The sequence below is a fragment of the Equus quagga genome, chromosome 1, assembly GCF_021613505.1.
Source record: "Equus quagga isolate Etosha38 chromosome 1, UCLA_HA_Equagga_1.0, whole genome shotgun sequence".
In the NCBI taxonomy this organism is placed as follows: domain Eukaryota; kingdom Metazoa; phylum Chordata; class Mammalia; order Perissodactyla; family Equidae; genus Equus; species Equus quagga.
The window spans coordinates 111,841,546-111,868,114 of record NC_060267.1 but is presented as its reverse complement, the minus strand read 5'-3'; the positions used below and the strand labels follow the sequence as shown (position 1 = coordinate 111,868,114).

Below are 26,569 nucleotides of genomic sequence, written 5' to 3'. Positions count from 1 at the left end.
TGTAAGTATTATTAGCCTCACTTTTCAGTAGGGAAAATTGAGTCTTAGATAAGTAAACTTCCATGGTCTCGCAGAAATGGCAAAGCAAAGTTTGAGGACCAGATATGTCTAACTCCAAATACTAAGATAGATACTTGACTGGTTATAGAAAATACTCTTAAAACACCTGAGGTGAGAATATTTAAAAACATGGACTTGCTTAGACGTGAGATAAAGAGCTGTGATCATCAGATGTTATTTTTCTCCTGAAAATTTTTCTTGAAGCTGCCTTTTTTCTTGCAAGTCTTTGTTGTATTACGTTAAAAGAGATACAAAAGTCATTGGTAAGAATCCACCATTTCTAAGAGCCAATAATTTAAAGACAATTTTCAGTGGTAGTGGATGGATGGGTGATTATATACAAGTATTTTTCAAAGGACACTCTGAGGGGACTTATGCATCATGATGGTTAAAGGAGGCCATTACTAAATGGGGGAGGGGAGATATGATAAGTCTCTAAGTAGAAGAAGAAATGACAGAGTTTATATTAGTCAAGACACTTTTTTTTTTTTTGATTTTATTTTTTCCTTTTTCTCCCCAAAGCCCCCTGGTACATAGTTGTGTATTCTTCGTTGTGGGTTCTTCTAGTTGTGGCATGTGGGACGCTGCCTCAGCGTGGTCTGATGAGCAGTGTCATGTCCGCGCCCAGGATTCGAACTAACGAAACACTGGGCCGCCTGCAGCGGAGTGCGCGAACTTAACCACTCAGCCACGGGGCTAGCCCCTTAGTCAAGACACTTTTGATTGCAGGGGACAGCAACTCAGTATCCACTAGGGAAATTATTTTTTGGGGGTAATATTGGTTTATGACATTATATAAATTTCAGATGTACATCACTGTGTTTTGATTTCTTTGAATACTACATTGTGTTCACCACCCAAAGTCTAACTGCCATCTGTCACTGTACACATGTGCCCTTTTGCTCTCCCTCTTACCCCCTTACTTTCTGATAACCACCAAACTATTCTCTATATCTATGTATTTGTTTGTATTTGTTTTTATCTCCCATATATGAGGATGCCCTCAAGGTCCATCTATATTGTTGCCAGAAATAGCAAGATTTTTTTCATCTTTTTTTATGGCTGAGTAGTATCCCATTGTTTATACATATGTATACTGCATCTTCTTTATCCAAAGAACACAAAAACACTAATTCAAAAAGATATATGAACCCCTATGTTTATTGCAGCATTATGCACAATAGCCAAGACTTGGAAACAGGCTAAGTGCCTATCAATGGATGAATGGGAAATTTTTTAATGAACAGATTTATTGATTTTATAAAAAAAGAAAATTACATGAAGGGCAAGAATGTTTCCTCAGAGTTGATTTTCTCAAGGAACTGAAATACTGCCTGCCCTCACTTGCTCTGCCTGTCAGCTCTGAGTCTTAGCTTCATCCTCTCAGATCACCTTGTCTGTAGCACATTAGACATGGGCATGGGGCACTCTGCTCACAGCCTCCAAGTCTTGAAATCTGAGAAAAACGGTACTTTTGCGTAGCTTGAATGTTAGAAAATTCTCATTGGCTGGTTTATGTCATATGACCCTTGCTGGACCAATCACTGTGCCTTTGGAGATGAGGTAATATGATTGGTCTACCTCATGACTATCCTCATTCCTATAGTCAGCCTTTAAGGAATGATGATTGGATCCCATGAGAACCAACTGAAGAATTATTGCTAAGAAGAAAAGTGCCTTTCATGGCAAACCGGATAAGGAAGTCAAACTCAGGATGATTAATCTTTCATCTGATCCTGTCTGCCACACCTCAAGGCAGAACTTCATCATTGCAGTCAGTGGATATCTCTTTTGTTTTTAAAGGCCCAAATAAAAAGAGAAAATAATTCCCTTTGGAGAAGGATAGATCCTTTTTTAATAGACCACCAGGCCAAATGCTTTTGTTATTGGTTTCACTTCAGCATTGCCAAGATGCAAGGGAGAGTTGGGAAAAAGCATCTGTGATTACAATGAAGACTACTATTTTCTTGGCAAATTTGATTAAGGCTTAATTTATGCTCAGAATTTAAACGTCAGTTGTTTGAATTTTAGATCACGTCTTTAATTGAGGAGGGTGTAGAATTGTTTAATAATCTGGTGAAAGGGCTGGGTATTGGTGACTTGTGTGGGAGTTAGTGATATTGCTTTGAAGCTTGTTAGGTTAGTCATATTATCGCTTGAATCCTTCAAAAATGTAAATAATTGTAGTTTAATTGACATTTTCTATCATTTACTCAAAATTTTTCATTACTCCTATGAATGCAGTTCAGTTTCCACATTGAGTATTTCCTTTTTTCCTCTTCTTCCCCAGAAATTGCTTAGCTTAAAGTAATAAGACAGATTTTGATTATGCTGTAAAAAAAAGCACAAATTCTATTAAGGATTATTTGTGCAGCCTTTTCTTAGAAAATATCTTTAAATGCTGATGATACAAGTGACATGTACCTCCTTATATTTCAGGATTTAGCCAGTCACCTACTTCTCAGAGATTCTGAGCATCTCCTGAAAGCCAGATACAGGATTAAGTACTGTGGCATACAGAAGCAAACAAGATTGTCATGATCCCTACTACAATCCCTGCTGCATTTATTTCAGCAAAGTGCCTGGCACGTCAGTCATGATAACCCCTCTACCACCACATTACTGGCTCAGTTAAGCTGAAGGTTGCCATTGCAGTGGTTTCTAGCATAGGAAAATAAATCTTTGCCACGGTCTAAGGAAATGTCCGTTTTAATTCCACATCTAATTCCACTGGTTCTCTCTGTGGCCTTGGAATAGATCATTTGACTTTCCTATGTCTCACTTTCCCTGTCTCTCCAATGGAACTAATCTTAATCTACTTATTTCCAAAAATTATCAGACATAAATGAGATAATATTTACTAAAGTGTTTTGGAAATATAAGAAATTAAACAAGTTGTGGTTCTGCTAATGTTTGAAAGACATAGCTTTACTTGAAGGTTGATGGGAAAATCTGGCTCACTGGACCCAATTTTACCTTCCATGTGCGTAGAAATATCTTAGTCCAGGGATTGCGGCCACCTTTGTGTAACTGAAATCTGGCCAGGTCACACAGGTGTCATCTGGTAACTCAAGTAGTTTCATCAACATGTGTCATTTAGCCTGTTACGTTATAAGGACTGACTCCACGCCTGCATGCTTACCTCTTTGCTTTTACTGAGTCTTCCTCACTCTTGGATATTTGGAAGACTATGAATCAGTCATCTTTTCCTTCTGCCATTTTGTAAATTCAGTAGAACTGCACCAGAGTCAGAAAAAAATAAATAAATAAATAAAGGGAAAGATTTTTTTTAGGGAAAGGACTTAGCTATTCTGATTTAAAACATATGGCTTCTGATAATACAGATTTTTTGCCCTCCTCTGATTTGAGTGATTTTGATTTGCCATCAACGGTCCGATGAAAGTACAGTACCTCTTTATTTACAGTTAACTTCTTTCTTAGTAACACTCTTGGCCTGAAGTTTACTAATGAAATTGTTGCTGTACAAAACTTCTGACATTCAGAATTCCACCTCAATTCAACTCATGTTTCTTGAGTTGATTACAGAATGTGAGGGACGAAAGTTCATATTTCTCCTGCCATGTGTATTCTTGTCCACAAGTAGTACAGTGGTCCCCCCTTATCCACAGGGGATATGTTCCAAGACCCCCAGTGGATGCCTGAAACTGTGGATAGTACTGAACCCTATATATACTATTTTTTCCCGTACATACATATTTGATGTGCTGCAGCAAAACCAGCAGGAATTTCTTCTCCCTTCTTCACAATTTCGTGCATAGAAGACTTATTCTTACTGTAGATCTTAGCAACCTCAGCATATAATTTTTTTTTTTTTTGAGGAAGATTAGCCCTGAGCTAACATCTGCTGCCAATCCTCCTGTTTTTTGCTGAGGAAGACTGGCCCTGAGCTAACATCCGTGCCCATCTTCCTCTACTTTATACGTGGGATGCCTACCACAGCATGGCTTTCCAAATGGTGCCATGTCCACACCCAGGATGCAAACCAGTGAACCCCGGGCTGCCGAAGCAGAACGTGCAAACTTAACCGCTGCACCACTGGGCCAGCCCCTGATTTTTTTTCCAGTCCTTGTTAAGTCAAGAACTTTCACCTTTCACTTGAAGGAAGCATTTTATGGACTCTCTTTGGCAAATCTGAATTGCCGGAATCACTACTCTTATGCTTTGGACAATTATTAAGTGAAATAAGGGTTACTTGATCAGAAGCACTGCAATATGGAGACAGTTGATCTGATAACTGAGACAGCTACTAAGTGACTACTGGGCAGGTAGTGTATACAGCATGGATACACTGGACAGAGGGAAAATTCATGTCCCAAGTGGGAAGGAGCAGGATGGTGCAAGATTTCCTCATGCAATAATATTCGGAACAGCATGCAATTTAAAACCTCTGAATTGTTTATTTCTGGAATTTTCCATTTAATATTTTTGGACTGCAATTGACCGTGAGTAACTGAAACTGTGGAAAGCAAAACTGCAAATAAGGGGGAACTACTGTACTCAAGTCTGTTAGACATAGAAGAGACAAGCAATTGAGCCATTATTAGGAAAAACAAAATTTTAGTATGTGAAACAATGTGTAATTGCTATAAAGAATAAAAGAAGCACATCTTATTTGGTTGTTGAAGAGAGACCATATATATTTCTCAGGAAGGAAATCACTCTCTGCAAAAGACAGTAGTTGAGATAAGCAGAAGTTGGAAAAGAATCCTGAGAAGAGAGTGCACAAGCCTAGGCAGAGAGACTGAAAAGCATAGAGCACATCAAGGGATCTGTAATTATTTTTTCATGTTACCTTAAGCAGCCCTACTTAGCAGTATGAACTTTTCTTAAAATACAGTTTTGCTGAGAAGTGCAAATCACAAAAAATTTAAAAACAGAACTCTCTACTTAAAGCTAAGACAGGGTGGGCAGAGCCTTCCCACAGTGCCTTATCTTTGCATCTAAAGGTGATCCCTGGGGAAATAAGTATGTATTGAATGAATAAATTAATCCATGCTGCCTCTCCTCCGCCTCTCTGGAGTTTCTCAGAGCCTGGGTTGAGGAATACTCCCCCAGAATATAAACTTCCATGGAGAGAAGCGTGGAAAGCCAAGGCTAGGTAATTCGGAGTCCTGCTTTGGAAGGATTCAAATACTAGCTTGATGCGTTTCACTTAATCCAGGAGGTAGTGGGGCTCACCGAGGACTGGTGTGGGAAGGAGGACATGATTCAGAGCTGCTCTTTACAAGGATTAATCTGGGAGTGGTGTGCGGGTTGGCCTGGAGTGGCAGTGAGCCTAAATTTGGCAAAATGGCAGGATGTCCTTAGGCCAGTGACAGGTAGTGGTGAGACAGGCATGGAAGCAAAAGAACTTGTGGAACTCAAATCAACAGGACTGGGATATTGATTGTATACAACCTTTCCCCATCAGTAGGAACTTCACTCCTCTGAGGGAATCTGAGATCTGGCAGGGGACATTTTTGAAGAGGGTAGAAATATGAAGCTGAAAGAGTTTTGTTGTCTGATTTTCTTCTGTTCTCCCACCACCCAAGGAAAAGTGATATTCTTTCTAGAACTGAGCACTGAATTTTGCTAGGTATCTCTTTAACTATTATGCAATTTTCGTATTGTCAGAAGTATATTCTACTTGGCTATCAAACGGTAGCTATGCTTCACAGGATTAATACTTCTCAAATGAACTTTGTCTGTTGTGTTTGAGCTCTTCATAAAATACGGTGATACTTTTGACGTCTTTAAATGCCAAATATTTAACAAATAACTGAAAGAAATATCTTTTAATCCCCAGTGAACAGTATTTTCATCTGCTCATCATAGTCCACTCAAGCTGTATCTCTGTGGCGTCGCCTTACTGGTTTGACCACACTGAGCAGGCTGGACCACTCTTTGTCACAATCATACAAAGCTCTAACATTGATTCTGTATGGTTTCAGCCCCACCTCCACCTTCATCCCATCAAAATATTCAGACGAGCTTGTGTTTGTAGTCTCCAGTACCTTTCTCATGCTAACAAAAGTCTGCAACTAAGGGTCAATTCCATTTTTTAATTTGTCTTTACTTCTATATACCAAAACAGATGTCGCAAGCTAAATTGCCTACTGAGTAATATGGACCTGGTATATCAGTAGGGATTGGTAGACACTGTGGCCATCTGGAGACTGCCTGCCTGTTCCTAAGTGGGAAGCTGCTACTCAGCTCTGCCAATTGTGATGAAATGAGAGCCTAACATGTTCAAATCTTTTAAAGCAGTGTTTCTCCAAGTGTGGTCTCCAGACCAGCCAGCAGCATCAACATCTCCTGGGAACTTGTTCACAATGCAAATTCTTGGTCCCTACTCCCGACCTCCTGAATTAGAAACTCTAGGGGTAGGACCCAGCATTCTGTGCGGTGTCAAGTCCTTCTGATTATGCAGCTCACTCAAGCTAGAGAACCACCAGTGTCTTCGATCTGTGCTGCGGCACCCTGATTCCCCTTGAGGACTGATATTTAAGAACTGTGTTTGAGTTTCAAGAAAATCCCGGTATCTAGATGTCTATTTGATTTTCAATGTTTTTAAAGCACATAAAACCTTAAGAGACACACACACTTGTGCAAGTTAAATCCATTCTGTGTGCTGTCACTTTCCAGCCACTACTTGAGAGTTTGAACACGCTAACAAAAAGGATGCTCTGTTTAAAAAATATGTCACTTCTCCATTTACAGTTTGGAAGTTTGCTGACTTTAGGCCGAGGCAATATTTCTCAAACTTTTATACTGATACAATTCTGAGAACAAAGGAGAGTCAGCATCTACCCCTGGGAATCTGGGAGCATTTCATGAAGCAATCAGCTCCAAGTACAAGATTTTGTTGAAGTCTTTCCATTTACCTTTAAGATTTGTATGAGTTTTATATCTATTCCATCATATGCTCATATTTGGCTTATTATCAAATAATGTGTTAAGTTGCCTTCAAGTTAAATTCCTTAATTTTCACCTAAAAATTTTTAAAGAAAATCTACACCCCAGAAAAATGCCCAATTTACCCAATAAAATGGATGTAAGAAAACAAGAAGTAACCAATAAAAGGTGGGAGATTGTAAGCCATACATAAGAGCAATATTCAAGGGCTGTATATATGACTAGAAAATGTTTTTCCATATTACTTCCCACACTTCTACTGCCACATCTGAGTGAGTAAAGAGCATGTACTTAAAAAGTCATCGAATACAGTGAGTAGTCAGGAGACTTAGTCAGGAGGCTTATTTTTAGAAATGCTTGCCACAAGTTTGAGTAAGATTTAGCAGTAGGTTTTGTCTTAAGTCCTTGCCTCACAGGCACCATTTTATTTCTCCTAAATCACTTTTGTAAAGATGGTAAAAGGGTTTGAACTTCATGTGCCGACGCAAATTGATTGGAGGTTACTGCCCGAATCATTGTATTGAGAATGATTGTGAATCTGTGTCTGGCATAGTTAATTATCAGTGTCTCCCATGGGCGTCAGAGTGGTGGCTGGTGGTCTAGGTGATGGATGTATGTCATCCCCTGCTCTGCTCAGCACTAATAAGTAATGAAAAACAATGTTTGAACCATGACAGTTCCTGTTTGATGCTGGGGACCTGTCTAAACTAAGTTTTCTGGGCCACAGATCACCCATAGTAGGAATCTGTTCAGCCACAGCTATGATTTCAGCAACCTAAGTTGTGAAGGGCCGTGGCCATCAATATAGGTGTTAACTACCCATTTGTCAGTCTTCTAATTAATAGAGGTACAACATCTGTGCTATTCCAGCCCTTCAGATTTCAGCTCCTCTCAGACACCTCCCCTCCTCTCCTGTCTCCCAAAGTGCTGTTCACTGGACAACAGTTCAAATATGACTTTATATTGATCATTTAGTGTCTCAATGTAATTAGAAGTGTTATCCAGGGACTTCCTCTCTCAGAAGCCAGAAGTCTATCAGTCACTCCTTCTTTGAATGTCTCACAAATCTTTCATACAACACACTCTTCTCTTAGACGCTCCTGCTTTCTGTTTATGGTGCATAATCACTAGCATTGTTTAGTGCTTAAGGTTCCTGGTAGAGTTCTACATTTTTGGAATTATTTAGATTACTCACAATTTAAATCATGTCCCTTTCCCTAAGTTCAGAGAAAGACAAAAGACTTATCAATCAAAAAACTCCCAGCAGAATCTTAAAAAGTTGACATTGACGTGTTTAATGTTCAGTGCAACTCTTGGTTTAGGCAGGACAGGTATTCTTTTTATTATCCCTATTTTCAGATGAGAAAACTAAGGAGTAAAAATTACTTTCTATCTGTTAAGTGATGAAGCCAAGACTCAATCCCTGTATCTTGACAGCAAATCCAGGGATCTTTCCATTGGGTTGATGCTTTCTCTCCCCTTGCTCAGGCAAACTACCAACTAATTCTAATCCCCATATTCCTAACTGCTCTACATTCCAGTGCTGAGCTCAGTGTTTTTGTAAATGGTTGACACTTGGTAAATATTTGGCTATTGAATAAACCAATGCATGCATTTACATAACCCATTTCATTTGTAGAATCACTTAAAATACACTTTTTCATATCTACTTGCTTAGAATCTTATCTCAGTTTAAATTCAACCTCACAACACTATGCAAAAAGTAGGATAGCTGGTGATAAAACTAAAGATAAGGAGACTCATGCTGTTAAAATAATTTATCAAAGCCAAAATTAGTTACAATGCAAGGACTAGAATCTAGGACTCTTGATTATTAATTCTATTATCTTTTTTCTACACAACACAGCTTAACTCAAATAAATGTATTGTGTGTATGTGTGTGTGTGTGTGTATACAAAAGTTCTAGTTCTTGACCTTGCCAATAACTACTTATGTTATTCTTAGCAAGATATTGAGTCTCTTTGGATCCCACTTTCCTTGTTTGTCAGAATAGGATGTTGGAGCTGAGGGCATACATAAAGAATCAGGGAATTTTAATGCTGGGAGAGACTTAGAGATCATCTAGTTATACTCCCTCTATTAGAACAAATGGCTTTCTAACAGAACCAGCTCTTCTGAATACTGAGACGACCCCATAATCCCATCTCTGCCACTTACCAAATGTGTGGCTGTGATTCAGGCATGTAATTTCTCTAGACTTCAGTTTCCTTATCTGTAAAATTGTCCTTTCAGATTTAAAACTTTGAGGATTAAGAAAGGCATCTTTGAAAACTGACATCTTTGCTACCCCTGGGATAGGACTCAGAATGTAATGAAGCATAATATAATTCTAGAAAGAAATTAAACAACATCAGGAACAATATGAGAGCATGCATCCAGAGGACAGGGATCAGAGGGTGAATTTGCTCAATGAGCACCTGAATTTGAAAATTGCTTTATTGATGGCTTCCTTTAAAAATACTAACCAGGAGTCATGTTAGCATCATAGCGGAGTGAGTTTTCTCTTTGCCTCTCCCATCCAAGTTACAACTAAATAGACATTCATTAACCAACAGAGGATTCCCTACACAGCACAATAGGATGCTTGAGAGATCCACACAGTCATACATCTGAAAATGGGCACAGACTGGATCTCCAGGAAGCAGTGGAAGTAGGTGAGTGCACCCCTCCCCCATCCCAGCAGCAGCAATGTAGTTCTCAGATCCTCACATAGCAACCCAGTATGACTATAAGTGGAGGCGGAGGTAGCCTGGCCTGCACACAAGCACTTTCAGAGTGATAGCCTGGCCACTAGGAGCTTCCACCGTACCATGGTGGCCCTACCCAAGGGAACACTGCCCACTGAGTGGCAGCAGCTCAGCCCTCATATAGGGCTCCTCCCACCTAGTGCATCAGCTCAGTCAAACCTCCTGTGAGTGTGAGCACAGCGCTGGCCTGTGCAAAAGAAAGTACCCCTCTGTGAGAGCAACCCAAGCACCAAGTACAGAGGCCCCACCCACAGTGCACAACCCACCCACTGAGCACAGAGGCCTCGCCCACATGAGCACAACCTACTGAGTGGGCTGTAGCCAGCCCATGCAAGCACAGAGTGGCCCTGCTGGTGCAACTACAGCAGATGGGGTAGGATCAGAAAATACGGCTTCTACCATTCCCCTCACCCCCATCCAGCAGGAGCAGGTGGAATCTGTGACCTGATACTACCACAGATACACCAGCAAAGGATCAACTCATCAAACACCATGAAGAACTACAATAACACTTGAGAGGAGAAGGAAAATGACAATTCTCCAGAATCCAGCCCTAAAGTTGCAGAAGTTTACAATCTAAATGACCGAGAATTCAAAATAGTTGTCATAAAGAAACTCAACAAGTTACAAGAAAACTCAGAAAGACAGTTCAGTGACCTCAGGAATAAAATTAATGGGCAGAAGGAATACGTCACCAAAAAGATTGAAGCTCTAAAAAAAAGCCAAACAGAAATTCTAGATATGAAGAACACAATTAATGAGATAAAAACTAATCTAGAAACCATAAAAAATAGAGCTGATATTATGGAAGATAAAATTAGTGAATTAGAAGATAAAAATATAAAAATGCTTCAGGTGGAGGAGGAGAGAGAACTAAGATTTTTTAAAAGTGAAGAAATTCTTCAAGAATATCAGACTCAATTAGGAAAAGCAATATAAAGACTATAGGTATTCAAGAGGGAGAAGAGTGGGAGAAAGGAGCAGAGAGCTTGTTCACAGAAATAATAGCTAAGAACTTCTCAAACTTGGGGAAGGAACTGGACTTACAAGTACGTTAAGCCAATAGAACCCTTAATTACATCAAGGCAAAAAGACCTTCTAAAAGGCATATAATATTAAAACTGCCAAAGTTCAATGACAAAGGGAAAATGTCAAGGTCAGCAAGGCAGAAGAAAATAACCTACAAATGAACCCTTATCAGGCTTTCAGCAGATTTCTCAGCAGAAACCTTGCAAGGTAGGAGAGAATGAAATAATATATTCAAAATACTGAAAGACAGAAACTTTCAGCCAAGAATACTCTATCCAGTAAAACTATCCTTCGGATACAATGGGGAAATAAAATCTTTCCCAGATAAACAAAAGCTGAGGGAGTTCATCACCACTATAACTATTCCTCCCTTACAAGAAATAATGAAGAAGGCCGTCCTACCTGAAACAAAAAGGCAAATGCTTACAAAGCTTTGAGCAAGGAGATAAATATACAGACAAAATCATAAAATTGCAGCTCTCTATCAGAACAGGTTAGCAAACACTTAATTGTAAGATAAAAGATAAAGGTAAGGAAAGCATCAGAAAAAACTATAAACACTTCAATTTAGTCACAAACTCACAACACAAAAAAGAATACTTTGTGACAACCATAACTCAGAAGGGGAAGAGGAAACAGGTGGAAACTGCTTAAGCTAATGGACATAAGACGCTATCAGAAAATGGACTATCTCATCTATGAGATCTTTTATACTAACCTCATGGTAACCACTAAACAAAAAATCAGAGCTGAGCCACAAATCATAAATAAAGGGGAAATGGAAAAAGCCATCACAGAAAACCACAAAACTGAAATGGCAGTCAGAAATACAAGAGAAAAGAAACAGTGGAAATATAGAACACCTGGAAAACAAGAGATAAAATAGTATTGAGAACTCATATGTCAATAATCACTCTAAATGTAAATGGGTTGAATTCTCCAGTCAAAAGACAGAGAATGGCTGGATGGATTAAAAAACAAGACCAACAATGTGCTGCCTCCAGGAGACACATCTGAGCTCTAAAGACAAACATAGGTTCAGAGTGAAGGGATGAAAGATGATACTTCAAGCAAATGGCAAACCAAAGAAAACAGGTGTTACCATACTCATATCAGACAAAGCAGACTTCAAGATAAAAAAGACAATGAGAGACAAGGAGGGGCAGTATATAATGATAAAAGGGACATTCCACCAAGAGGACATAACATTTATGAATATATATGCACCTAACACAGGAGCACCAAAGTACATAAAGCAACTACTGACAGACCTAAAGAGAGAAATTGATAGCAGCACAATAATAGTGGGTGACCTCAACACCCCACTTACATCAACGGATAGATCATTCAGACAGAAAGTTAACAAGGACACAGTGGCCTTAAATGAAACACTAGACCAGGTGGACTTAACAGATGTACAGAGAATATTCCATCCAAAAGTAGAAGAATACACATTCTCCTCAAGAGCACATGTAATATTCTCAAAGATAGACCATATGTTGGGAAACAAGGCAAGCCTCAATGAATTTAAGAAGATTGAAATCATAGCAAGCATCTTTTCCAATCACAATACTGTGAAAACTAGAACTCAATTACAAGAAAAATGCTGGGAAAGGCACAAATCTGTGGGGATTAAACACTCTGCTACCAAAAAACTATTGGATCAATGAAGAAATTGAAGGAGAAATCCAAAAATACCTGGAGATAAATGAAAATGAAAACATAGCATACTAACTCTTAATGGATGCAGCAAAAGAGGTACTAAGAGGGGTTTTTAAAGCAATGCAGGCCTACCTCAACAAACAAGAAAAATCTCAAATAAGTTATCCTAAACTACACCTAACAGACTAGAAAAAGAAGAACAAAGTCCAAAGTCAGAAGAAGGACGGAAATAATAAAAATTAGAGCAGAAATAAATGAAATAGAGACTAAAAAAAAAACAGTAGAAACTATCAATGAAACTAACCAAGAGTTGGTTCTTTGAGAAGATAAACAAAATTGACAAACTTCTTAGCCAGATTCACTAAGGAAAAGACAGAGAAGGCGCAAATAAATAAAATTAAAAATTAAAGAGGAGAAATTACAACAGATACAACAGAAATGCAAACTATTATAAGAGAATACTATGAAAAACTATTTGCCAACAAATTGGGTAACCTAGCAGAAGTGGATAAATTCTTAGACTCATGCAACCTCCCAAAACTGAATCAAGAAGAAATAAGAGAATGTGAGTAGACAAATCCCAAGTAAAGGGATAGAAACAGCAAACAAAAACCTCCCAAAAAAGAAAAGTCCAGGACCAAATGGCTTCTCTGCAGAATTCTACCAAACGTTGAAAGGAGAGTTAATACCTATCCTTCTCAAACCATTCTGAAAAATTAAAGAAGACAGAATGCTCCCTAACTCATTCTGTGAGGCCAACATTACCCTGATATCAAAAGCAAACAAGGACAACATAAGGAAGGAAAATTATACGATTGTTGTAATTGTAAATGGGATTGTATTCTTGACTTCTCTTATTCAAAAAGAATAAAGTATCTAGGAATAAATTTAACTAAGGAGGTGAAAGACCCATACACTGAAAGCCATAAGACATTATTAAAATAAATTGAAGAAGACATAAAGAAAGGGACAAAGATTCCTTGCTCATGGATTGGAAGAATAAATATAGTTAAAATGTCCATATTACCTAAAGCAATCTACATATTCAATGGTAACCCAATGCGAATCCCAAGGACATTCCTCACAGAAATGGAACAAACAATCCTAAAATTTATATGGAAAAACAAAAGACCCTGAATAGCAAAGCAATCCTGAGAAAAAAGAACAAAGCTGGAGGCATCATAATCCTTGACTTCAAAATATTCTACAAAGCTATTGCAATCAAAACAGCATGGTACTGGCACAGAAACATCTGTGCCAAACAAGTTGGACTACATCAGAGTGAAAAGCTTCTGCCAGGAAAAGGAAACCATGAACAAAATAAAAAGACAGTCCAGCAAATGGGAGAAAATATTTGCAAATCATATATCCGACAAGGAGTTCATTTCCAATATATATAAAAAACTCATGCAACTCAACAAGAAAATAAACAATCGATCAAAAAATGAGCAGAGGATATGAACAGACATTTTTCTAAAGAAGATATAAAGATGTTCAACATCACTAATTATTAGGGAAATACACATCAAAACTACAATATCAACTTACACCCGTCAGAATGGCTACAATTAACAAGAAAAAAAAATCACAAATGTTAGAGAGGATGTGGAGAAAAGAGACCCCTCATACACTGCTGATGGGAATGCCCTGGTGCAGCCACTATGGAAAACAGTATGGAGATTTCTCAAACGATTAAAAATAGAAATAACATATGATCCAGCTATCCCACTACTGGGTATTTATCCAAAGAACTTGAAATCAACAATACAAAGAGACTTATGCACCCCTATGTTCATTGCAGCATTATTCACAATAGCCAAGATGTGGAAGTACCCCAAGTGCCCAGCAACTGATGGATGGATAAAGAAGATATGATGTATATATATACTATGGGATATTACTCAGCCATAAAAAAGACAGAATCATCCCATTTGCAACAACATAGATGGACCTTGAGGATATTATGTTAAGCAAAATAAGCCAGGCAGAGAAAGGCAAAAACCATATGATTTCACTCATATTTGGAAGATAAACACATGGGTAAGGAGAACAGATTAGTGGTTACCAGAGGGGAAGGGGTTGGAGGTTGGGAGAAAGGAGTAAAGGGGCAAATCTGCAGGGTGACAGAAAAAAACTAGACTATTGGTGGTGAGCATCATTCAGTCTATACAGAAATTGATATATAATATTGTACACCTGAAATTACCCAATGTTATAAACTAATGTGACCTCAGTAAAATAGTTAAAAAGTAACTAAATCAAATTAAATTAAATAAAAATAGTAAGCAAGCATCCTTTGCTGTGGCCCAAAGATATAGAAAAAGAACCAATTAAGAGAGTGACATCTTATAGTTACTTTCCTATAGATTTAGATGCTACAAGTCAGAAAACCATCACTAGGTCCTTCTGCGTTAATGGGTATCACATTATAACTAGTCTCAGTACTTTTCAATTGAGCTTCAGAATTTCACAATCTATTAAATAAGGCATTCCAAGTATCTGTTTACTCAGTTGTTACAAATTGCCAATGGGACAGGAACTGTCTGTCACTTCCAGAGCAATTAGTGTGTGAAAACTTATCAAAAGAAATCTGTCAAGTTTGAATAAGTATAAATATTGCATGTAAGTCCCTAAGGAAATCAAACTGAGTGGGATACATTTTTCTACTTGCAGCACATGAGAATTTATTTTGTTTTATTTACTTGGCTTTATTTTTCGGAATGTTGATAGCATTTCATGTAACCCAATGGATTAATGTTTTGCTCTGATAAAAATAGACTTTGGTTCTTAGGGGAAAACTGTTATCATCTGTTGAGTGATATAATAATACTAGCTCTTTATTTTCAAATGTCAAGAACTCTTATTGCTTCCTGGAGGGAGTGCTGGAATGGAAGTGTAGCTAGAAAGACTAGGATATAGCCTGCTTTGCTACTTTTTGACTCTCTGACCTTACCCTTTCTAGGCCTCAAAATTTTCATCTTTTTTTGTTTCGTTTTTTTAAGTATCATTTAAGCTATAGTTAAAATCATGAAAAGCCTATAGGCATATAGGCTAGAATTGAAGGTTATACCAAACAATGGATATCATTCTATTGAGGTAATGGAATTGCTAGGGAATTTTGTTTTGATGGGTTTCTTAAAAAATTTTTTAATTTTTTACCTTTTGACCCCCCCTTCATCCATTTCTCCCACCCCACACCCTGTCTCTGGCAATCACCAATCTGTTCTCGTATCTTTGAGTTTGGTTTATTTATTTATTTATTTTTAGATTCCACATATAAGAGAGATCATAAGTATTTGTCTTTCTGTATCTCACTTATTTCACTTAGCATAATGCCCTTGAAGTCCATCCATGTTGTTGCAAATGGCAAGATTTGGTTCTTTTTTTAATCAATGAATAGTATTCCAAAGTGTGTGTGTGTGTGTGTGTGTGTGTGTGTGTATATATATATGATACCACAATTTCTTTTTTTTTTTGAGGAAGATTAGCCCTGAGCTAACGTCTGCTGCCAATCCTCCTCTTTTCCTGAGGAAGACTGTCCCTGAACTAACATCCCTGCCCATCTTCCTCTACTTTATATGTGGGACGACTGCCACAGCATGGCTTGCCAAGCAGTGCCATGTCCACACCCAGGATCTGAACCAGCAAACCCCAGGCCACCAAAGTGGAACATGCAAACTTAACCACCACGCCACTGGGCCAGCCCCATCTACCACAATTTCTTTATCCATTCATCCACTGATGGACACTTAGGTTGTTTCCATATCTTGGCTATTGTCAATAATGCTACAATGAACATGGAAGAGCATATATCTTTTTGAGTTAGTGTTTTTGTTTTCTTTAGATAAATATCCAGAAGTGGAAGTGCTAGATCATATGTAGTTCTATTTTTAACTTTTTGAGGAACTCCATTATTGTTTTCCGTAGTGGCTTCACCAATTTACATTCCCGTTAATAGTGCACAAGGGTTCCCTTTTCTCCACATCCTCACTAACACTTATTTCTTGTCTTTTTGATAATAGCCATTCCAACAGGTGTGAGGTAACATCTCATTGTGGTTTATTTGCATTTCTCTGATGATTAGTGATGTTTAGCACCTTTGCATGTACATATTGGTCTTCTGTTGTCTTCCTTTGAAAAATGTCCATTCAGATCTTCTGACCACTTTTTAATCTTTTTTTTCTATTGAGTTGTATGAGTTCTATATATATTTTGGATATTAACTCCTTATCAGATATATGATTTGCAAATATTTTCTCCCATTAAGTAGATTGCCTTTTTAATCTGTTGATAATTTCCTTTGCTGTGCAGAAGCTTTTCAGTTTGATATAGTCTCACTTGTTTATTTTTGTTTTTGTTACTTTTGCTTTTGGTATAAGATTTAGAAAATCATCGCCAATACCTAAGACAAGGACCTTACTACCTATGTTTTCTTCTAAGAGTTTTATGTTTTGGGTCTTATGTTCAAGTTTTTAATCCATTTTGAGTTAATTTTTGTATATAGGGTAAGACAATGGTCCAGTTTCATTCTTTTGCATGTGGCTGTTCCGTTTTCCCAACACCATTTATTGAAGAGACTCCGCTTTCCCCATTGTATATTCTTGACTCCTTTGTTTTAAATTACTTGACTGTATATGTGTGGGTTTATTTCTGGGCTCTCTATTCTGTTCCATTGATCTATGTGTCTGTTTTTATGCCAATAATATACTGTTTTAATTACTTTAGCTTTGTGATATAGTTTTAAATCAGGGAGTATATTGCCTCCAGCTTTGTTCTTCTTTCATATCTTTAAAATGAAGAAATAGGACAATTACTTGTTGGATAATTTTTAGGTTTACTACACATTTTGCCTGCTTTGATGTCTGCATTATCATGAGATTATATCCTCATGCTCCTTCCTCATTGTCCTGGACAAATAAAAATACAATATTCCAGGTAATGATATCTGCTGTAAAGAAAAATAAAGATTTTTTTTAGAGATTTTTCCCCTTCAGTGGACTTAGCATTTAGCCCAACATAATCTCACCAGTGCACCAGCCAAGACTTTTTGTCTGACCTTTGCACTTTAGGACTCAACAGTATTTACAAAGGTCATGTGTTTAAGTGATGTTAGTTATGATCTTAGCACAATCCATTTGAGACTCTTCTTGGCAACTTTTGTTTGTTCCTGTATCTACAGCATGGAAAATGTTTACAGTGTTATATTATTGTTACTGTTTGGGAAACTTACAATTCAACATTTTGTTGTTTTCTTGTTTTATGTTACTTAATGATTCTCCCAAAAACCAAAGTAATGCAGTTAATAATCTTTATACTTTACTTACTGTTTCTTAACTTGAAGTCATTGCGTTAGTTCAGGGTTTCCCAACCTGGGTTTTGTGACCTATTAATAGATGTTTTAGAAAAACTGTGTGTGTATAAAGGGAATGGGGGGGGATTCTATAATAAGATAAATTTGCTTGCTTACACAAGCCCTAAGGAATTTCAGGAATGTTGGCATGTTAAAAATCTCTTGTGAGTCCTGAAAGGAGAAATTTAAAAATCTTTTAAACTTTGTTTAATCCACTGCTTCTCAAAGTCACTTGATCATGTAACCCTTTGAAATTTGGCATAGGTGGGAGGTAGAGAACTTCTATTAACAGGGAATGAATATTCCAAAGACCACAGTGTAGGAAATGCTGTAGTTTATGCTTAAAGTTGTTTGCATCTCTCACTAAAGCACTAAGTCACTTACGACACAAAAGCAGTGAAACCAAAATAATTAACTTATTTTTAAATAGATCAAACAGCATGTTAATTGAGTATATTTTTAGTTTTACTTTTAAAAGGATTAATTTTTAATGATTCAGATATGCTTATGATTCAGAATGCTTTGACATAAATTGGTCCTTACTGTGTATTTGCGTCACATTTATTATTATCCCCATCTGATGGATTAAGAAGTTGAAAGTGAGAGAGGTTAAATAGTTTCCCTTATATAATACAGGTTTGAATTTTGGTCTTCTGGTCTTTTTTTTTTTTTTAACTCTGATTAGAAAAATAACTAAGGAGATGCCTTTTGTCTGATATCCATGGTCCATACAACTTTCTAGTTACTAAGCCAGCCTTCTCCCACAAATTCAGAAAGCCTTCCAGCCAATAGCCACTAGCAACAGTTTTGAAAAATGTCTTCAGGGAAAAAAATATGTAGTCTCACATATTTGATTACAACTCTCCTTGGAGAGGTGTGGGTTGATTAATATTGTACTGGTAAATTACTTTCTAACTTCTACTTTGTGACATTGGAGATGCTAATTTATACTTAAAACTCTCTTATAAACAATTAGGGGATAGGCAGTATTCTCCTAATTGTTCATCGGAGAGAATTGAGATGCTCAGAAATTACTTGGTTTGTGTGAAACTCACATACCAAATTGAGTGAAGAGTACGCTGAGTCATGCTGTTTGTGAAATCTCCTGTTTTTATGAGAAAACTGCCATACCCAGATTGTACTTCTTCATGACCTATTATAAAGGTCTTTCCTTTCCCAGATTTTAGTTTCTTGAGGACGTAACTAGCTTGCCAGGAAGCGCTTGCTTATTTACATTGAGTATCCTCTTGACATCAGCATGGGGTTACTTATAATTACATGCACATGTATAAATAAAATGATTAGCTATTCTCATATAAATATAATTATATCTCTCTAAAATACTGCACGCAGAAATGTTATAAGCCAGTGATAAAGGGAAAGCAATCTGCATGACCCCTCTTTTATATGTAAACAGTGGATTATTAAGGCTGTTGCACAATCAGTTAATGAGGTCAATTACAGTTGGGACTCATTGAAATATTAAACAACAAAAATGCCTTTTTCAGTAATTAATGTTCTCTATACAAAGCTGAAGTGACCTTTCTGCCATACGTTTAGACTTTAGCTCAGGATCATATTAACTCAGCAACTAGTTCTGAAAACAGAGGCTCTTTCTGCATCTAGTTGTTTCCCCTCCCCCATCACAATAACTTTTGAAGGCAAAATGGAGCATGTTGGCTAATCAGTGCCGATGGCTAGTATATCACTTCTCCAATTTTGAACAAATCTGGAGATCACACTTTAAAGAAAGGAATCGTGGAATGGCTGGAGCTGAAGAAGTTTGATTTCCTTGGAGCACAATAGTTAATGCAGCAAATCATTTCAGTTCATTGTCATTTAAGGTTCTTCTCTGAAATTGAAAGCAGGAGCTCACATGTTCATTCACAAAATATTTGCCTAATTCTTAAGAAAAATTAGACTTTCAAAGAAAAATTTTCAGGTGTGACTGCCTATTACACTCATCCCACTGGCATTCTGGGATTAATAAATATTTGTGGAAAGGTTGCTCTTTGCTATTTCATATTCACTCTTTTATGGATATAATAATTTTTTCACTAATTTTTTAAAATGCAGATTTACACTTATGGGACCAGCCAACCAGTCAGTCAATGTATGTTTATCAAGTATTTGCTACAATATTAAACCACCATCTTACTAAAATAATGGAAAAAGAATTCAACCTCAGAAGTAAGAAAAGAGTAAGAATTTGTGTGGATAGTAGGAGGCATTAGGAGGTAGCTGAATTGAGACTCAGGCATTATTCTGTCTCTAACTAGGGTTAAAAGTTTGGATTAGTTACTTCGTTCCTCTGTGCCAAAGTTTCTCAGTTAATGGAAAACTATAAAAATATATTGGAAATCACAAAGTGCTATTAGTATGTGGCACTACGATGCACTTTAATGATTATTATCTATAAAATGAAGCAAGTGATCTATATAGTTTCCGGGGTGACTTCCAGCCTTACTATATCAAAATCATAGACTCTCTGGGTCTGTAATTGGAATGTTAGCACAGTAAGTGTTGCCTGGTGCTTGGCACATGCTTAGCAAACTATAAATGCATATTCTTTTGACTTAAAGAGGTTGGACTTCTCTTAATCAACTATCAGTGTACCTTCTAGTCCTCTAGAAATAAAATCTTCTTGCCTGACAATAGGAAGACTGGTAAAATGCTTTAGGGGACTGTGATTACTTTCTGTATATATTTAGCAGGCTGAAAAAGGAGCATTGGGCAACAGTATGAACTTCTAACTTGACCATTTCTTTCATGAATGCAGTAGAATTCCATTGCTAAAAGACAGATTTGTAATGATAATTCCTTTTGCTTTCAGAGCTGAGCTATGCCTGGATCTTCAATGAGTACCCTTCCTATCAAGATAATCGTCGCTTCGTTTCTCAAGAGACTGGGAATCTGTATATTGCCAAAGTAGAAAAATCAGATGTTGGGAATTATACCTGTGTGGTTACGAATACAGTGACAAACCACAAGGTCCTGGGTCCACCCACCCCACTAATATTGAGAAATGATGGTGAGTTTTCTAAGGGATTTCATTAATTTTGTTCTTTGTGATCACAGGTCGAGTATGGAAAGTTGTTATATTATTGGCATGCGAAGCTTGATTATCTAAATTAAATTTAAGAAAAGTTTAATGCTTTCTACATTTAGTACTTGTATTTTCTCCGCTTGTGTAAAGAATAAACCCATGTATCCATTTTGGAAAACTAATTAGAAATCTAATTGCTAATCTCAACAGGAATGGAATGTAGATTTAGGTGAATATAAATAACAAAGGAATCTGTTTCTTGTTTCCTTCCACCTAAATTGTGTACACAGGCAGAATGAAGTGAAGGTTGAACAATTAGCTCATTAATCAGTTCTATGTAATTTAGTATTCTGTGTCCAGAAAGAAGTTTTAAATTATCCAAATAACTTCTGAATTTATGTTACTGAAGACAGTTCCCACCATAGTGAAATGCAGGAATATCAAGGCTTATTTGAGACAGAAGTTTTAATTTCCTACACTTTTGTGAGAATATTTCAAGAAAATGTGGAACCTCCCCTGAATTACTTAGATGGATGACAGGACAGTGTATGGTAATTCACCATGTGATTTTTAAAGACAGTCTTACGAAATGATATGCCAAACTCTGGTAGCACCATGCCTTTTCCCCACCATGGTCTTCATATACCCACCATGAGTATTTATATGTATTCTGTTTCCTCTTCTTGAAATGCTCTTCCTTCTTCTAGTCACTTGATTAACTTATGCTGGTCCTTCCAGTTTCTTCCAATATATAACTTTCTCCAGGAAGTCATCTCTGTCTCCCCTCACAGTCTAAGCTTCATCAGATGCCTTCTCTATAAACTCCAATAAAGCCCATTACTACCCCCAAGAATTCTTTATTCTGCATCACAATTGTCAGTTCACTGTCTCTCTAACTATAAACTTACCTTTTTAAAAGCACATGCAGTATCTGGATCACTAATACATTTCCAGCACCTAGTACAGTACTTGGTACCCAGAAGATCCTCAATAAATATTTGTTGAGTGAATGAAAACAAAGGCATAATTAAGTTCTTCAATAATGGCTGATATAATGATTTGAGCAGTCACAGTTTACATGTTTAAGTTTCTATTCTTTATAAATCCCTTTCCCAAATACGTATTTAAACCTTCCATTATGAACAAGAATTACTAGACCCATCATACTGGTGAGGAAACTGTCAGCCAAGAACATTAATGACAAGCATTTATTAGGTACTTACTATTTTCTCAGCACTCAGAATTTCACCTCGATTGTCCCATTCAAATCTCAAGCAATTATAGGAGGAATATCTTTTTTATATTTCACAGATGAATGAACTGGGGCTCAGACGTGTTAAATAACAAATCCCAAAGCCACACAGCTAGCTAAAAAATACTGACTCCAAGATTCACACCCAGCATCCACAGCTTATTGACTCCAGAGCCAGATATCAACTCCTATGTTCTTTTTTATTACACTACACCATCTCTTACCTGAATTTATACAAAAAAAAAAACTTGGCAAATTAAAGCCTGGAACTCAGATTTCTCTCCAAATTTGTTTCCCTTTCTCTTTGTACTGAAGGAACTTTGTACCCAAGTGAGGCTATGAACCTGAACCTCCCAAAACAGGGTATTTGCAGACAAACCTCTGCAGACAGGGTCTGAACATCCTTACAGCATAGACCGTACTGTGGAATTTTTGAGCAAACAATGTAGATTTCAATCATTCATTCGTTTAACATATATTTATTGGGGCTGGCCCCATGGCCGAGTGGTTAAGTTCGCGTGCTCCGCTGCAGGCGGCCCAGTGTTTCGTTGGTTCGAATCCTGGGCTTGGACGTGCCAGGGCTCATCCAGCCATGCTGGGGCAGCGTCCCACATGCCGCAACTAGAAGAACCCACAGTGAAGAATATACAACTATGTACTGGGGAGCTTTGGGGAGAAAAAGGAAAAAAATAAAATCTTTTAAAAAAAAGAAACATATATTTATTTAGCACTTGCTATGTGACAGCCACTTCCCTGGGTGCCAGTGAACAAGAACAGGAAGGTCCCTATCTCATGGCACTCCATTCTCCTGGAGCACACAAGTGAAAACAAACAAACAAATGTAAACAAAAACAAAAATCCAATTAAATTTTAGATAGTAATAAATAGATAAAATAAAAGCTCTGTGGGGTGGAATGTGTACTTTAGACAGGCTTGTAATGGAAAGTCTTTCTGGGGAGGTAATATATGAGCTGAGACCCAAATGATAAGAAGTCAATCCTTTGAAGATCGGAAGGAGGAGCATTCCGGGCTGAGTTATCACGTACAAAGGCCCTGAGCCCTGAAAAATCATTTGGCATGTTCAGGGAATATGAATGTGAGCATGGTTGGAGCACACAGTGGAGGGTGGTTTGAGTTGAGGTTGGAAAGGAATGAGGGGAAGATCATGGAAACCATGGAGAGTTGACTGGATTTTATTTCAAGTGCAGTGTGAAGCTGTTAGAGGATTTAATGCAAGAGAGTGATGCATGTTTTTAAAAAGATTGCTTTGCTACTGTGTGGAAATGAACTGTAAAAAAATGAGAGTGGAAACTGGAAGTCCAATTAGAAGACTTTCGCACTAACTCAGTGGGGAAATGATAACAGCTTGAGCTAGAGAGTAGCAGGGGAGAGGAGAGAAGTGGATGGATTTAGGATATAGTTTTCAGCTAAAGCTGCCAGGACTTTCTGATGCACTGGATGTGGGAGGTGGTGGAAGAGAAAATCGAGAATGACACATAGGTTTCTGGCATAGCAGTTGGGTTTATGAGAATGCCATTTACTGAAATGGTTTTACTAAACAAGTTTTTAAGGGAAAAGTCAAGAATATTATTTTAGTCATTATTTGTAAAACCAAAAGCATGACTTCTCCCTTGGCAATAGAAAGAATTATTTGTTGTGTGCTTCTTGTTCCATCTTTCTATCATAATATTCATCTGATATGTTCATATTTTCTTCTCAGCTTGGCTTCCGCCACCTCAAGGATACTGTGATCAAGCACAGATCATAGTTTTTATCCATCTTTGTACTAGGGCCCAGCACAGTGCTTGCCTCATGGCAAGTGCTAAATTAATATGTTGGAATAAGCTGAATTATATTAAATAAAACTGAAAAATCTTATCAGTTTAAAAAGATAAGTAGGTAGAGGACGAGTTCTGTCAAAAGCTATCAGTGCTATCTCTTCAGACCTAAGAATGAAGAAACTTTTTCGAAAGATGTGCTCCAGTGGCATTTTGTACAGAATTACTTAAAAATACAGCCCCTCTGGCCTCTGCGCATAATACACTAATGCCAAAATGTCTGTTCAGTGGTGTTATCTGTTTGATTGTAAGTCACAAATGTAGCGAAATACTGACTTTGATGCAGTAAGACACAGCCCAGGAGAGACATCAAACTGAGTTGCTGATTCAGAAAGAAGCAAAAATTCACAAACACAGGAACTCCAGAACCATCATGTGCACCTCAAGTTGGCAACAACTTTGCCTTTTGCTTGGCTTTTAGATTTATCTTGACTTGTCTAGTATATCTTCATTGAGATGACAAATGTTTTTTATTATAATATTTTATCACAAATTAGCAAACTAAAGATCTCATTCTTCAGCGATTAATGCCCATTCATTCTTAATTTCCATGAGAGTTTCATGGTGAAAATTCATAATATGTCTTTCCCGTTTAGGCTGAAGTACATAAAATGGCTACTTGAACTACATTACTAAGCACAAAATAGGTTATTTAATTAGCTCTTGTCTGGAGGTAAGAGAAAAGGGGATATATAAATCAAGAAGAGATTGCAAAATAAAGATGACATTCTTGTTAAAGTCTACTCTGTAAGAGCAAAATCAATGAAATTATCGTTCCACATGATCTGGTGTTTAGTGACTGTGTATTAAACTGGTAAGTGCAAGGTGAGTATAGAGTTTGTACAATCATTTTGATAATTGAAGCTCACTCAAAATTTCACATCTTCCTTCTGCCTCTGAAACGTAAATAAGCAAGGCAATGGAGTTTATTGTCTGAACAGAACTAATTGCCATAGCTGGTCATTTTCCTTACTAAGTGCAGGTGTATCTTAAAGAACTAGATGTCCTCAATATTCAGGTTATTTCTCTGGAGGTCCAGCTAAGCAGATCTGGACTGTGATTCATTGTTTCTAGCCTAAAAGGTCACAGTGAGTCATAAAAAGTGAACAGTGAACAGTTGGCTCAGGTCTTGATAAGAATCAAGTGTGATGTGTCACATGTCAATCCCCTGACCCTATTTAGCTCTTGTTCCCAAGAGACTACAGTTCTGCAAGACCTTGATACTTGCTGTTTCCATGTCCCTGATTTTTCACATGGCTCACCCCTTCCTATATCTCAGAGTGTTACTGAAATATGGAGCAGGGTGATTCAAGGGTACGCTGTGAGGACTCTGGTTCTCTGCGTGGAATCCAGTTCCACCACTTATTAATTATGGGACTTTGGACGTCAATTTAACCTCGTTGTGTTCCGTATTCTCATCAGTCAAATGAGGATAACAGTACCTACCTCTGAGGCTTACTTTGTGTGTTAAATTACATATAAAGTGCTTTGAACAGTGACAAGATAGAAGAGCAACATCAATAACTTACTTGCGTAAGATATGCTCAACAAATTATATGTTTAAAACATAGATTAGGTAGTGTATAGATAGTAGTATCCTTGTTTTGTAAAACACATGTAGATAATGACAGAGAAAGCTGGAATATCACTCTCCAAAATGGTAACAATGTTAAACTTTAAAGCGTTTAACTTTTAGTGGTAAAATGTTCAATTCTTAGGTTTTTTCTTTTTGCTTCTCTGTACTTTCTCAGTTTTCTACAGTAATTAGAGATTTTTTTAATTTTTTAGAAAAAAATACTTGGTAAAGGGCTGTCCACAGATTATTGGACCTAGAAGGCACTTACAGATCACCCAATTTTATATCTTTATTCTTCAAGAAAGAAGGGAACTGAGGACCAGATAAGTAAGTCAAGACAGGATCGGGGGCAAACTCTTGGTCCTCAGTCACCATGCTGTTTAACTGAGGTTCAGAAAAGCTGTTTGGGGCTCTAGATCTAAATATTTACTTTGTTTATTTTCCATTATTATTTTTGAAAATTTTATATTGGAAATTCTCCTAAATAATTGTATATTATTTGTAACATTCATCTCTAGGAACTAGAAAATTGAGAGTTGTTAAACAAGTGTGAGAGAATTTTATATGAGTTTGTATTTATCTAGATATTTTTTAATCTGCTTTGAAAAAAATCATATAACTTGTTATGTGGAAATGTGCACCTGCTGCTTAGGTACCATGAAAGAAGAGGATTTCATTGAGAAAAATATATCATAATTATTTTTACCACAAGTACTGAAGTAACACATGGATCAATATTAGCCCAATTGCTGGTTATTAATGATGATGAGCTTGCTCTATTATGTGCTTCCTACACAGATCTCAAAATAGTGTACTTAAATTTCCATAAATGAAGGCAATAGACCACTCATACAGCATAACTATGAGAGAAATCATTTATTTAGATGATAGTCATAATGGCTATTTTTTCTGTCTTTAGTCACTACCCCTGACTTGCTCTAAAATGGCTAAAGCAAAAAGAATGAGCAGAGATTAGGACAGTCTTGGGAAAATGAGATCATGTCTGTGAGGATGTTTATGTACGTTACATACACAGGTACATAACAGCGCATGAAAAGTTATTGTAAGACCTT

At 37.2% G+C, this 26,569-nt stretch overlaps 1 protein-coding gene across 4 annotated transcripts in view; it reads left to right on the top strand.

Annotated features, from left to right (window-relative positions):
* CNTN4 (contactin 4) overlaps positions 1–26,569 on the top strand; it is an 870,265-nt gene that overhangs the window by 675,954 nt on the left and 167,742 nt on the right. For all 4 annotated transcript variants that reach the window (XM_046652823.1, XM_046652828.1, XM_046652821.1 and 1 more), the window contains one exon: positions 20,618–20,815. In XM_046652823.1, coding sequence (XP_046508779.1) covers positions 20,618–20,815 — 198 coding nt within the window. The remainder of the gene's footprint in view (positions 1–20,617; positions 20,816–26,569) is intronic.